Source organism: Melanaphis sacchari, unplaced genomic scaffold (genome assembly GCF_002803265.2).
Source record: "Melanaphis sacchari strain LSU unplaced genomic scaffold, SCAv2.0 Contig147_pilon_pilon, whole genome shotgun sequence".
NCBI classification, from domain to species: Eukaryota; Metazoa; Arthropoda; class Insecta; order Hemiptera; family Aphididae; genus Melanaphis; species Melanaphis sacchari.
In genome coordinates, this window is record NW_020270641.1 from 10,361 (window position 1) to 25,435 (window position 15,075).

The 15,075-nt window shown below is 25.6% G+C and overlaps 1 protein-coding gene across 2 annotated transcripts; it reads left to right on the forward strand.

The window, feature by feature from the left end:
* The first annotated feature begins 1,249 nt into the window (after positions 1-1,249).
* On the forward strand, positions 1,250-14,213 carry LOC112591921 (chaoptin). Of its 2 annotated transcripts, none has more exons than XM_025335864.1 (17): positions 1,250-1,320; positions 4,817-5,093; positions 7,484-7,654; positions 7,747-8,020; positions 8,313-8,529; positions 8,922-9,337; positions 9,400-9,619; positions 9,686-9,910; positions 9,971-10,276; positions 10,352-10,462; positions 10,526-11,029; positions 11,086-11,280; positions 11,351-11,635; positions 11,698-11,823; positions 12,529-12,645; positions 12,744-12,979; positions 13,743-14,213. In XM_025335864.1, exons 1-17 carry the CDS (start codon positions 1,315-1,317, stop codon positions 14,029-14,031), a joined length of 3,975 nt encoding a protein of 1,324 aa, XP_025191649.1. In that variant the 5' UTR covers positions 1,250-1,314; the 3' UTR covers positions 14,032-14,213. The 2 variants fall into 2 exon arrangements, with proteins under 2 accessions (XP_025191649.1, XP_025191650.1); XM_025335865.1 differs by having other exon boundaries at positions 1,266-1,452; positions 13,743-14,031.
* Positions 14,214-15,075: the final 862 nt, after the last annotated feature.

The following is a 15,075-nucleotide window of genomic DNA, read 5'->3' on the forward strand; positions in this document are numbered from 1 at the left end:
GAAATACATTTGACGACGAAGACTTCACATTAAAATAATACGGTATTATATTATACGCATTAATATACGTATTATGCGTAGGTACCTATATTAATTCATATCAGTATATTAGGCAATTACGCAGTGGACGCTTTCCGTCACGGGCACACAACACGACCCAATACTGCATAAATTCGCCATATCTCGTATTTTCGCGCAAAAATGTATCAAATATTATTGCCGATATAGATTTAGTGAACTATACACATTATAAACAGATAAAATAAATAAATTAATAGAGATTATTTTGTTCAAATTAATTACCTATAATTGCATGTATTAAATATTTTTTGCAATAATCATTAAATAATGTTATAGCCATTAAAAAAAAATATGTACACATGATTATAATTAAATAAATGATTGGTGTTGGACTTAAAAACAGTTCGGCCCACGAGAGCTATTCGACCGGTCTTCAAATTTGTTCTGTCCTGAATGCATTTAATGAAGTTTTTAGAGTGTAAATGCATGCTTATTTTGAAGTTTTATAGAATACGTTTTTTTTTCAAATAAGTAATTACTGAAAAAATTAACTTATATATTTTTTGCATTTAATAAAAACATCATGTAATGTTGAATTTTCAAAAAGTATACGTAGTTTTTTAATCTCATAAATCATTTTCATTTTTGGCGGCATCAAAAAACAATGTCTTTTTCATTGCCGTTGTTCAATATATTTTTCTCTACAGCCACAAAGCAGAAATGCCTCTAGTTATTAATAATAATAAGTAATAGTCCGCTGCCTACTATCGACCGCGGCTCATCCGTAAAAGTTCCGATAATATCCGGTTGGCATAATTTGTCATTGACCCCCTGCATTGATTAACTTTTTTTTTTTCATAGCCTGGTTAATTTTTTATTTTATTTAATGCCATGCTAATTCGACTATTGTATTATATCATTGTAGGTAAACAAAAAAAAAATTCAAGAACAGAGGGGCATTCATCAACGGACATCCTTACGCCACCGCAGTTCATATTACCGTACATTATATTAACAATATTTATAAAACTCTGTGGTCCCCGTAAGGTCAAGCGTCAAGCGGTATTGTACGAGACCCGCGACATGTGGACACGTGCACGCACACTTAATGTACACGGCACTATAACTGTACATTATACATATATCGTTGCTAATCCTATATTGGAATCGGTTGGGAGAAAACTTTCAAATGCTCGTCAATTATTGTTTCGTTTGTAATGGGAGACCGCGCGGGCATTCGGACGGACAGAGTAGTGTTCGGACGGCGTTTAACTAGCTTACCAATACGGGAACATGTTGGTGAGTCAGATTATTATGTTGTCATTATATTTGCTCTAAAAATGTAAATCAACTGTAAACGACCGTAGCGAGTGTAGTGGGAACGATTAGAATTTTTACAAAAAACAAAGAAAACAAAGAAGAAAAAAAATGGTGAGATACACAATATTAATATTCCTGTACTTGTCGCACCTATTAAAAATCATAATTTTATAAACCTATGGCATATAGGATTTCTGACTTATTTTTAGCAACATGTTATAATAGTCCCACATGTTTAAAACCCAATTTTGTAAAGAACTTGGGTGTTTAGGATTTGAGTAAAAGATTCGGTAGGTACTTGTTCAAATAAATTTTGGAACTCTCAATTTGCCTATTATCGAATTTTACGCTTTTAATTGCAATTATATTCCTTTTATTCCGATTTTACTTGCATTTAGATATTATATTGAACTTTAATCTGTAATACGCTTTTAATCCCGAAAAATAAATATAGAAGTACATAGTGTTAAAATGAAATAATTACACATTTTGTGAGCTATAGAAACTATATGAAAAGAAAAATTAATTTTACAAATTTGAGTGCCTATAATTTTTTACATTTTTTTTTTTTAATGCATCCTACTTAAACTTCATTTTTAAGAATAATTATTAAAATATTTTTTTAAAAATGATCTTTACAGCACTACGAAAGTCTTTTTTGTTCATTCTAAATTATTATAGATACTATTATAAAAATATTGTTTTTATAAAGTTATTATTGCACAAAAAGTTTTTTGTAGATATTTTAAATCTTATGTTTAAAATACATAAGTTAAATTTTTGTTTCCGTTCAAAAATAAATTAAGATTTTTAATACCTAATCAAAATATGATTTAATAATATAATTTTTATTAGATTTTGTATAAAAATAAAAGATTAAGTATCTTTAAGGATCTTAATAATAATATAATAGAATAAATGAATAAAAATGTATACAATAAGAAGCTATAGTGAATAAATAAAATAATTTTAGTATCGTAAAATAGTGGTGGGTAAATGAAAGGGGATTATGGGAATCCTTTTAGCTCGTACCTATAAGTGTTTTATATAATATTTTTAAATTTTAATAATCTTATGTATTATAAATTTGTATCTTTATTATTATTTGATACAATTTAATTCTATCCTCCCCTCATTAACTTTTTAAGTACGTTATATTTATTTATTACATAACACCTACAGGGTTTAATTTCTGAATGATTTTTTCAAAACATTAATATTTTAAAAGTATTTTATGCTACTTATACAGCGTTTAATCTTTTGTATGTATAATTATATAGAGATGACTTTTGTGTTAGGATCGTTAATCATACTTCAATTGTAGCTTAATTTAATTAATTAAATTTGTTAATTCAATTATATTAAAAATGCTTCTATAAATCAGGTTAAAAATAAAAAAAGGGGAAAGAAGTAGGAAACTACTACGTTGTACAGAAGGTGTTGAGCGTATCTCGTCATTGTGTAAGTCACTGTAAAGTATACGTTAAATTTGAACTCAATGATAAATTATTGAAGAGGCAGGTACAAAAAACGATTCTGAGCGAAGATGGTCAGTTAGCCTATTGATATATATCTATCTATATATATATAGATATATTTTATGATAATATATTTATATTGCTATTATATTCAATTATTTTATTATTAATAATATGGTAGAATTATAGTGTTGAATGGTGTGAATAGGTTCGTGGTGTAAATAAGTACACAATTAATTGAAATATCATAAAAAAAAGTCATTGTGTATATAAAATATAATAAAATACGTAAAAACTTCAAACTCACAAGAAAAATATTTTTGAATTATAACAAAATAATATAATTGATTTAAAAAAAAATTGTAATTTTGTGTTAAAATTTCAGTTTTTCTAAGTTTTTTTTGTTTTATCCAATTATTAAGAAATGTAGATAATCAAATTATGTATATAATAGTATTAATATCCTAACCTAATTAGTTTGAATTTTATATCAGAAAATATACTGAATTTGATTTATTTGAGTATTTTTAGATATGATTGTAAAATTAATGCATTCTACGCTCCACTTAGAATTTAAAAAAATATTCTAATACATTTTAAAATGGTCTTTAAACTTTATTATATTATTAACAAATTCTAATATTTTAGATTCATTATTAGGCAAATATATAAGTATTTGAGTTTACAAGTAGAATACAATATATAAATGTATTTTTTCCTTTATAGTTTTATTAAAGTATTATGCGCTGACGTTAGGAGTATGATAAAAAACAATTAATTAAAGTAGACAATGGGTTACGAACCTCTTTCTTGAGAAAAACAAATCAACGTTAGTTTAACATTGTGGGCGGTTGCTTAATAGAACGTGAATTTCTTAAGATTCGATTACTTGTTTGATTAATAACATACGGTATGTAATATTTCTTTATTAACTTAAATAAATGTAAATAGTAAATATCTGAATAATATTAAAGGTGTAATTTAAATTATATATTCAATACCAGAGATTAACACCAGAGATATTGGCATTTCACGATCAGAGCTATTAGGTTTAGTATATCTTAAATATTTAATGCAATGTTATTAATAATGTTCTTAAATTGTATGTTACAAATTTTAAACGAATCGATGTCACACACCTATTTAACATTCCTAGGAGGTAAATGTGCACATGTGCGCTGCAAATACGTAGTACTTTATTTTAGATTTAGTCGATTAATGCGACTGCATAAATAGCTTTTAATTAGAAAACAAATGTTTATAAACTGCGTACCCTTAACATTTTATGTAATAATTTATTATGTTTTAACAGTAAGATACTAGACGAGAATGTTTTGGGGCTCATTGATATGAGTTCGAGCTCCGTATAGGTTGTAAAATAACGTTGAGTAAATTGAATATGATGGAAAATAACATTACCTAATTTTATTTTTAGTCATGTCATTCAATGTTTTAATACTAATTTTCGTATGGTCTTTTTTATCATTAAGTATAAACTCAATGAATAACTTTTAGTACGTATTAATAAATATTGAGAATAATTAAGTAGTGTATTATCATTTAATATACAATTAATGTGATAGCGTATATTCATTATAAATGTAAAATTAATAATATTTCATAATGTCTACCTATTTATGGTATTCTAATTAAACATGGTGATACTCTATTTTATTTTTAAATTTCTTCATTGAAAAATATCTTAATGACCACGTCATAATTATAGTATAGCATGACCCTTGCTTTTCATTTTAATCATTCATTTAACACCAATTATTTTTCAAGAATTGTGAGATGCATTACTTGATTGTTTCAAATTTTGTTACACACATTATTCTTCCGGTTGCATTTATTTATTTGTTAAAACATATTTTGAAGCCCATACATTCGCTTATTAATGTCATTAATATACATGAATGTTATTGAGCGTATTCCATATCTACTTAATGTATTTATTACTTTAAAATATACTTAAATCTGAAGTTATTTAATTACAGACTGCCACAAACATAGGATATGCATTTATGGTATTTGCATTGTCGATATTATGGATACCCTGCACGGGAGTTGAAAGTTTTTTGCAAGACTTTCAGCCTTGTACGTTCAATCCTTTGTGTTCATGCACCAAGTCATACGACAGTTTGGGTGAAGTACATTGTGTTGATGTGTACTTTCCACGCATACCACCGACTATAAACCGTTCTAGGTTGTCGACACTTCATCTTAGGAACAATGACTTGGACAGCATAGAGCCTTACTTCCTCGTCAATACTGGTAAATTGTTCTATTCGGTGTTTGTTAACTAATACATACATATAAGTAAATAATTTATATAAAATGTCAATTTTGGTCGATTTTACTAAATAAATTAGGACTTAAATTGTTATATAATGTTGCGTCCCTTATGTCAACGTCGATTCATATATCAACGTAGAAATAGAAATACTAATGTTTGCAAGTTAAAAGATTAAGTCTTTATTTACCTAATACAATTAACTCGTACAAGAATACAATTTTATAAGCACAAGATGGTGTGAGTGGTGTTACGACCTGCCTCTGAAATACTGATAGACGAGACCGTGAGTGGTGTTACGACCTGCCTCTGAGCGTCTCGAATATCCCTAACCGTCTGCTGAGCTCTTGCCCTGGTCTCCCTTATATATGGTTAACCGTCAAGAGTGGTGACTGAGGAGGTGGTGACTTCCGATGACCTAAAGGAGCTCTCTAAATTAAATGTATTATTCAGTTGGGCGCCTTTCCTGCGATTTCATCGGTTCTAAGAATTACAAGACGTGTTTCAAGTCTTGATTGTCATATTAAATAGTACAATGTTAACACTATCGTTTACTCATCATTTCTGAGAAGTCCAGGACGTGTGATCATGTCTTATTCATTATATTAAATATCACGATGTGCAGGTGATCGCCATAGCCGTTCGATACTACACTGTTTGAATATGTTATTCCATCGGTATACACATCACCTCTCCGTATAATATATATGTGTAAAATAACACGGTACGTAACAATAAACTTTGATTCCTATAATCGCTTCTGTACGTGTTGAAAATTTAAGTAAATGAGTCATCATTTATTGTTATGCATTGATATTATGGTAATCAATAAACATTTCTTTAGATAGGTGCCTATATCAGATTTAATGTTAACCGCGGTTAATTGTTTGAAAACCATGATTTTTTTGGTTTTTGGTTAGTGGTTAAAAATAGTCTTCAATGTAATTTTATTTTTAAATTATTTACGAGGAAATATTTTTTTTTATATTTCTTTTTGATTATTTGCACAATATATAATAAATCATTGGTAAAAGTGTTTACATCTAATTCTCGCCATATTAAGAGTAATTACTCTCAAAAATCGGCAAAGTTATCAAAATAGTATAGTTACTATTTTTTTTTTTATATTCAATTATCATCGACTTAAATGAAATCACTTGTATAGAAAAATTGCAGTTAATTTATTATTTTACCCATGTCAATATATACTTCAATAACAGTAATTTTAATAATTTAATAATTTTATTTTTGTTTTATTTTCTTATTAATTATTATTAGAGCTGGGATATTAATATCCTAAAAAAATCACAAAAAATGTCCTAAAAAAATGCAAAAATGACTTAAAAACTCAAAAAATTTATTATAAAAATGCTTTTAAATTATATTTATGATAGCCTAAAAATTGGAAAAAATTTTTAAAAGATACCACAGTAGTATATTTTTTTTAATTTTTTTTTTTTTTTAATAGTATTGGTCGCTGTTACTTTTTTAGTTCGCTTGTACTTCTGTTTTCTTATTAATTAATTCTAAAATAATAATTTAAAAAAAAAATTGTTATCGAATAACTCGTCGTGCTATATAATTTAATATTCGTACCGTCGGCAGTTTGCCGAAAGTCTTTTGTTAGTCGCAATAATTTTTGTTCATTTTATGAATAAACTGTGAAAAATGCTCTAAAAACTAAGAAAATGCACTAAAATCGTCAAAAAATGCATATAAGGTTAGTTTTGTCAAAAAATGCAAAAAAGTTACTTCATAATAATCAGTATCACCTAAAACACATTTTATACCTACGGACCAACGTTTCAAAACGCCAGAAAAAAATGCATTTGCATCAAAATCCCAGCCCTAATTAATAATAATTATTATATTCAACTTAACATTAGTCATTAGAATAATCGTTATTTATTATTATTATTACTAATAATTACAGATGCATTTAGTGTTATTATGTAACTATTTCTCATTAACATTAAAATATATTACTAACTTATCATTAAGTTTAAATAACAATATACGTTGGTAAAATTTTGAAAAATATCTTACTTACTATATTATTTCATATATTGTTCAAATATATTTAAAAATTTTTAATAAGAAGTATATATATATATATATATATATATATATATATTATTCTTTGTTTAAATTTAATAATCTATATTAGTTTTGTAAAATAAGCTTAAATGATAATGAATAATGTTTGATAGAAAGGCTTGCTAGGAGCTGAGAAGTCACTTTTTACAGATGATATTCATGAAGTTAGAAGTCTATCATAACAAAATGAGTCATTGAATAACATCTTATGAATTATAAAACTATCCGTGTATATATATATAAATATAATCTATAATTCAGTCTTATATTTTAGGTCTTTATAAGATGACAATCCAAGACAATCCATTGCCAAATTTAAATGATGATTCTTTATATGGATTAGAGCATTCATTATGGGAACTAGAATTAATTAATACTTATTTAAATTATGTCCCAAGTCGGGCGTTACGAATATTATTAAAATTAAAAGTACTTAATTTGTCAGGTATGCGTTGAACTCGTTGAAGTGTACAATTTATTACCTACTGGGAATTATAAAATTATTTATTAACTATAATATTATTGATATTATATTAGGCAATCAAATATCAGAGATAAAGATGGGTGATTGGAATGGATTGGAGAATACTCTTAGAGTTTTAAAGCTTGCAAATAATGCACTTACATATTTGCCATACAGGGCTTTTGATGGACTTATGTTTCTAGAAACACTTGATTTATCTGGTAATATGATTTCTGAAATACATGTAAATGCATTTCAAGACGGTCCATTACAATTATACAGACTTAATTTGGCTGATAATTTGTTGAAATTTATTCCATACATGCATTTATCGTCATCAGCGATGAAGTAAGTTTAATGATTTTTATATAAGTCGATAGTTGCTTATAAATTAATATTTAGTTTAATATCAATAACGCTATTTTGTTGTTCTGATCCCTGAAAGTTAATTTTTAAATTAATAGCAATATTTGTTTAATAGGCCTAAGTAAAAGAAACAGGTTTTATTTATTGTTAAATTACAAAAAAAAAACAAACCATTATTTATTTATTAAACTTTATTATGAGTGTATATATAATATATTAATATACATATGTATGTAAATTATGTTTATAATTATTGAAAATTAATGTTTTATAGATTTATGAAATATTTGGATGTTAGTTATAATTTAATTGAAAATACAAAAGGATCATTATTATCAGTAACATCACGGAGTGGTGGAAGACACAAGTTTCTTCTAGACGAACTTCATTTGGAATATAATCACATAAAAATTTTAGAAAAACAAAGTTTGCAGAATTTTGAATCTATAAATAAAACATATTTTAATGGAAATCCAATAACACATATTCAAGTGAATATAAAATTTTTATATTTTATAATATAAATAATAAATATAGGTATTATTTTTATTGAAACATATTGGTTGTACTTACACATTTGTATAATATGTGTTAGGTACTTAAAATGTAAATATTTGAAATTTAAATAATTTAGTGAACGTAGAAAATTCTTATTTGAATTTATTAGTGTTAAACTATAAATAAACAATGAAAATCTAAAAATACGTGAAATTAAAATTTATGAGAAATATTTATTGGCATTACATGTGTAAATTATCAATTCAATTATAAAATATAAAAGAATGCATTGATTACAATTTTACAGTTATAAAATAAAAGATTTATTTGGTATTTTTTAAATTTTACTGTGTATTGGCCAATTAAATAATTATCAGTGTTTTAGGATGGAGCATTTCAAAACACTAAAATTCGAGAGATATTTATGGTCGATTGTGAAATCTATAATGTATCATCTGAAGCATTCAAAGGCCTCGAAACATATTTGCATACATTGGACGTGTCAAATAATAACATAACAGAATTTCCTATTAAAAAGTTACAGCAAAATTTTAACATGCTTATGAAATTAGGACTTGGAGATAATAAAATAAAAAATTTATTTCCTATTCATAACGAGGTAACAGAAAAGATAATAAAGTTAAACGAGAAGAAAAAAACAAACGAAAAGATCGTAGCTCGCGAGGATAATAAACAAATTGCTCAAGAAAAAGATAATTACTATCACGAATTTTATTCTTTGCAAGATTTCGATTTCTCTGGATGGAATAATGGTCCGCTTCAAATTAAAACCATTAATGGGTATGTGAATATAACATTAAATTGTAGTAATACTAGTAGAGTATCTTATTATTGTGTATCAGTTTTAAGTATCTTCGCCGACTTTCTTTGTCAAAGATGACCACATCAATTTTAGAACCAGATATGTTTATGAATTTTACTATTGATATGGAGGAACTTCAGATCACAAGGTCAGATATAAAAACAATCAAGGCACATGCATTTAAGCATGTCCATGGACTAAAATATTTAGATTTGTCTGAAAATATAATAAGCACATTGGATTCTGATGCATTTAAAGAGGTTATAAAATACAGTTTTTTAATTAAAATTAAAATTTTTCTAAGTAAAAATTATTTTTTAACATAGATTGGACATTCTCTTCAATATCTTAAAATGTCACACGCTTTTGCATCTACATTTAAACCAATACCAGCGGAAGCTTTTCGGTATTTGAATAATTTGAAATATTTGGAATTAAGTAATAATCATATGCAATATCTTCGAGAATCGAGTTTTCACTCTCAAACAAATTTAAGGATGTTAAAGCTACAAGATTGCATGATAGAGACTTTGCACAAAGGGACATTTCAAGTAGATAAAAACTATTTTATAATTAGGTAGATTAAGTTTTTGATAATTTCAACTTTTTAGGGTGGACAAGAAGGAAGTCACAATCATCTGGAAGAAATATATATGTCATTTAACTCTTTAAAAAAAATTGAAGAAGGATCTTTTGATGATTTACCATCATTGGGAAAGATTCATTTGGATGGAAATCGAATAAATCGTATTGAAAGACATGCTTTTACTAATCTGGAGCGTTTAAGATGGTTAATTTTAAGAGGGAATCAAATTGAAAAGTTGGAGATAGAAGCATTTCAAAATTTACCTTATTTACAAGAACTAGATTTGGCTTATAATTATATTAAGCACATGGACTTTACATTTTTAGATCAAGTAATATAAAAATAAACTCGATTAACCATATGTTGCATAAGTTATATTTATTAAATTTTCTTACTACTTTTTTAGGTTGGAATGCTTTCATATTTCCGTATGAACGTTAGTCACAATCTATTATCGAAACTATCATCCCATTATAATGTATCTACAAAGGACTTCTATGTACAATCAAATATTAGGGTAAATTTAAAAAAAGAAAAACGATGGTTTTGATGTTTATTGTGGTTTATTTTTTATTTTTAGGTTTTAGATATTTCATATAATAACATTAAAAGTATAGAAGATAAGTATTTTTCTCCAATGGAGTCAAGCTTAAGTTATTTGTACATGTCATTTAATAATTTACATCAAGTATCTAGAAATGTGTTTGGTTACTTAAATAATCTTATATGGTTAGATCTTGGACATAACAATATCGCTGAAGTTGGATTTGATTCCTTTAAGGGATCTAAAAGACTACAAGTTTTCAAAATATCTCATAATCATTTAGCAGATTTACCTAATGATTTGTTTAAAGGATTCACTGAACTTCGATTAGTTGATTTATCATATAATAAACTTCGAGTATTACCAGACATGTTTTTCAGCGAAGATAATTTAGAGGTATTAAACATGGCTCATAACGAATTGTCTCGTATGCCCGTTTTATCATTTAGTACACATTCTGCGGGCATTGTACGTGATATGGATTTATCTTTCAACACAATAACAGCATTACCTGTTTTTGAAATGTTTTCTAGGTTTAAAGTAAGTAATATTAATCTTTATTATCAAGAATTAAACTAATTATCTTGTTTTTTTAGTCCTTAAAACGGTTAAATCTTGCTGGTAATCGTTTGGTACATCTTGAAGATTCAAACTTTGCGAGTTTAATTCATTTAACTTACCTTGACTTAAGTCATAATAATGCATTGAGTTTTGAAAATAGAGGTCGTATGTTCTTAGGCCTCGAACAGTCGCTTCAACATCTTGGGCTTAAAAATATTTCTTTAACATCCGTGAGTGTTTTATACTGGATTACTTTTTTATTAGTGTATATAATAATATGTCATTTTATATTTTTTTCAGATACCAGAATTGCCACTACCATCTCTTATAAATTTAGATTTATCTGGAAACCAAATATCATCTGTTGGACCAGAAAGAGCTTCTAATTTATCATCGCTACGGAATTTAGATTTAAGTCATAATGAATTAATTGGATTTCCATCTATTATTATGAATTTACCAGAGCTCAACAACCTTAATTTATCTAATAATCATATTTATGATTTGAATAACAGTACTTTAAATACTGGTGTTCAAAAGTTGATTACTTTAGATTTGAGTTATATGCCATTTTTATCATTTGAAGTTAGAAAAATTATTTAAAAAAACTGCTATATTTATTTTCATTATTATGTATTATTTTTCAGACTGGTGCTTTAAACAAAATGACATCTTTACAAACACTAGTAATCAGTACATTTGTTGGTATTAAGGATTTCAATATTCCTTCTATAGTTTCTGACGTTCATACTCTTAGAAATTTGAATCTTAAAGTAAGTATTGGCTATTAGTAGTAGTGGTAAATATAATAAACTATCATTCGTTACCCTACAAAACTGTTAAAATTACTACGGGCAATTAATAAATTTGAGTATAATATGCAAATAATGTTCTTTTGTTAAAAAAAAAAAAAGTATTTTCTGGAGTCTTATTAATTTTATCTCACCATTAGATGAGATTATTTAATCAAGTGTTTCAAGTACAAAAATAAGGATTGAATTTATTATTTTTATTAATAATTGTAATTCATGTAATTCAGTGGCTTAATAAGACTATAAATAAAAGTCATCAGGTCATGGTTTTTTTATAATATTTTATAAATATTGATGCAAGTATAATAATTATAATAATTAGAAAAAGTCTAAAAATCGAATTTTTAATTTAATTTGTTTATTTTTAAACTTTTGTTTCCTACTTAAGGTTTGGCTGATGCATACATTTTATAACAAAGACTATGTATTATTTTATATAATACACCGTTTATATTATAGTTGGTTTGTAATTAATTGTAGCTATATAGTCTTTACTTACCATCGATTTTATTTTAATTAATATATTGATTTAAATAATGTATAGGAAATCAGATAGCTTGTGTTTATACTTTATATTATTAATGATTAGATACCAACAAATTTCGTTAATAATGATTAAGTACGATTGTATTTAAATTATTATAAAGGTGTTTTATTTGGTTCCAGGTTGATAAACTATCACGAATGGGAAAAGAATTAATTGGTTTATTTCCATATAAACTAAGGAACTTCACGATTAGTGGAAAAGCTTTACACGGTCTTGTATTAAATAATATTTTTCGAGTAAGGATATTTAATTTGAATGATTGTTAATCTTATGACTTATAAATGTATTTAGTATATTAAGTGTTCTAATTAAATAAATAGAAAATTATTTTTAGGGTCTGAGATATCCAAATTTGAATTTGACAATTTTCAATACTAGTTTGGAAACAATATCAAGTGACGTTTTTCGACATATGGGGACTGTGAGAAATATAAGTTTAGATATTAGAAATAATTCGCTGAAGTCAATAGGAAATCCATCTACTAATATTTCACCAAATCATCATGGTCAAACATTTTTAACTTCGCTAAAAGTGTCTGGGAATCCATGGACTTGTGATTGCAATATTGGGTAATTTTGTATTTTTTTGCTAAGATTAATTTACATAGTTGTCTATAAATATCATTCCAGAAAATCTCAGTATATTTACATAAATAAATGTTGAAATATAATATAATATACCAATTCATAAAAATAGTTAATAGATTAGATTTTAGAGTTTGTACAAAATAATAAAATATTAATAAATAATATGATATACCAATGTTTGGATCATGTTAAACATTTAAAAGTTGTATTATTGTGTGGAGTTGTACATAATAATATTATGATGCAATAATATTGTGCTTCATACAACAGTATGACATATTTCTTGTAAGTTTGTATTAACGAAGTAAATAAATTAGTTTAAAGTAACATTTGAAGAGATATGACGTCAACGCTGTATTATAGATACAAAATTTATTTTATGGAATTGTTAGCGTATAATAAATAAATACGTACAAAATAAAGAAACATGTTTTTTCTTTTTTTTTTTTGAAATTCGATTTTATCGGTTTATATTCATTAAGAAATCAAGCGTGTAATAATATAAGACACACTTTGTATAATGTTACTTTGTATATGCGAATATAAACAGTAAGTAGGTACATTAACATTTTGATACTACAAATAGACAGCGTAGTCAAGTTTAAACAATTTTTCAAATATTAATTTCTTTTGAATAGACCTATGTTTTTTTTTGTATTTAAAAAATGTTGTATTATTGCATTTTTAATGAGTTGAGCTTTTTTATATAGCTTTATTTGTGCATGTCATGTAATTATGTTTATAGCTGGATGGAAGTTTGGCATCGTAAAAAACGTCAATTTTTGTGTAACCAAGAAGACCCGTCAACAGTGCCTTCGAATAGATACAGAGACGTTGAACACTATTCAATTAGTAAATCTACGTGTCTTATTGGTGACGAAGATCTTGAGATAGCTGCTTGTGGAGATAGGAAAAAACCACTAGCCGAAGCTTTTAAAAACGACATTGAATGTGGGTGGGGAGCAGCCGGTAAATTCAAATTGCATTTGACAATTATTGTTTCTGTTTTAATGGTATACATAATAATGATATAACTCTCAAAATAAAACTAATATAAGACAAAAAATCTTACACGATTAGGTCCTAATAACATGCGTTGAAATATTATAACAAATATAATAAATTATTATTTATTTCAGATAGTTTTTTTAAATCAAATCTACTCACAAAATCAAAGAAAATATTCTAACATAGTAAATCTAGATTTCATGTAAGACTATACATATGCATTTTGTTGTATTTAACTTTAATATTGGTTTTCTTTTTTATAATATTGGCTTCGTACGAAGTAACACATTTTATCATATTTACTATTAATTGGTACTTAATGTATACTGTAGATATGATCTAATAAAATTAATAAAATATAAAAGAATCTTTTAATTTACTATGTAGAAGAATAATAATAATAAATATAATTGATTAAAAAAAAAAAATTAAATATATATTAATATTTTAAGTGAGTAAGTTAATTTAAATAGTACTAAATAATGTTGAGAAAAATAGGTATAAAAATGTAATTTCCTTGGTTATATGAAATAAAGTGTCGCCTTTTAAATTTGCGTAATATGGTACTTTCAATTTATCATATTTTTTGAGTATATTGTTAAATAAATTAATAATAATATATGATCTAATATAACGATTCGGATATTGAAGGTAATACATTTTAAGTGATGAAATTGATTAGTTTGGAATTAAAAAATGTATATTTTAAAATTTTTTAAAGCTAATATAAATACATATATAGTATTAATATAAACCAGTGGGTACTCCCGTAAAGAGCTTTTTTATTCAATAAAATTTAGATTTTTTAGGTGCATTTTCCTAGATCTGTTCTATAATTTTTCTGAGATTAATGTCATATTAATACAAAATTAATTTTACTACGTTGAAGTAATTATTGTTAAAAAAGAATTTTTTACTATACAAAAAGTTAAATATATTTATTTATATTTATTATTATTTGTACTAATATGTTTTAATAATTTTTAAAACAACGATAAATTGTATTTCTTATTAATTAGTAATTACATTATATATCCAGAAAAATATAATCATTTGTTCTTAAAAATGAT

Coding starts and splice junctions, on each gene's coding strand:
- LOC112591921 (XM_025335864.1), top strand. Junction 11,636..11,697: donor TGCCATTTTTATCATTTGAA/GTTAGAAAAATT, acceptor ATTATTTTTCAG/ACTGGTGCTTTAAACAAAAT. Junction 12,646..12,743: donor TATTAAATAATATTTTTCGA/GTAAGGATATTT, acceptor AATTATTTTTAG/GGTCTGAGATATCCAAATTT.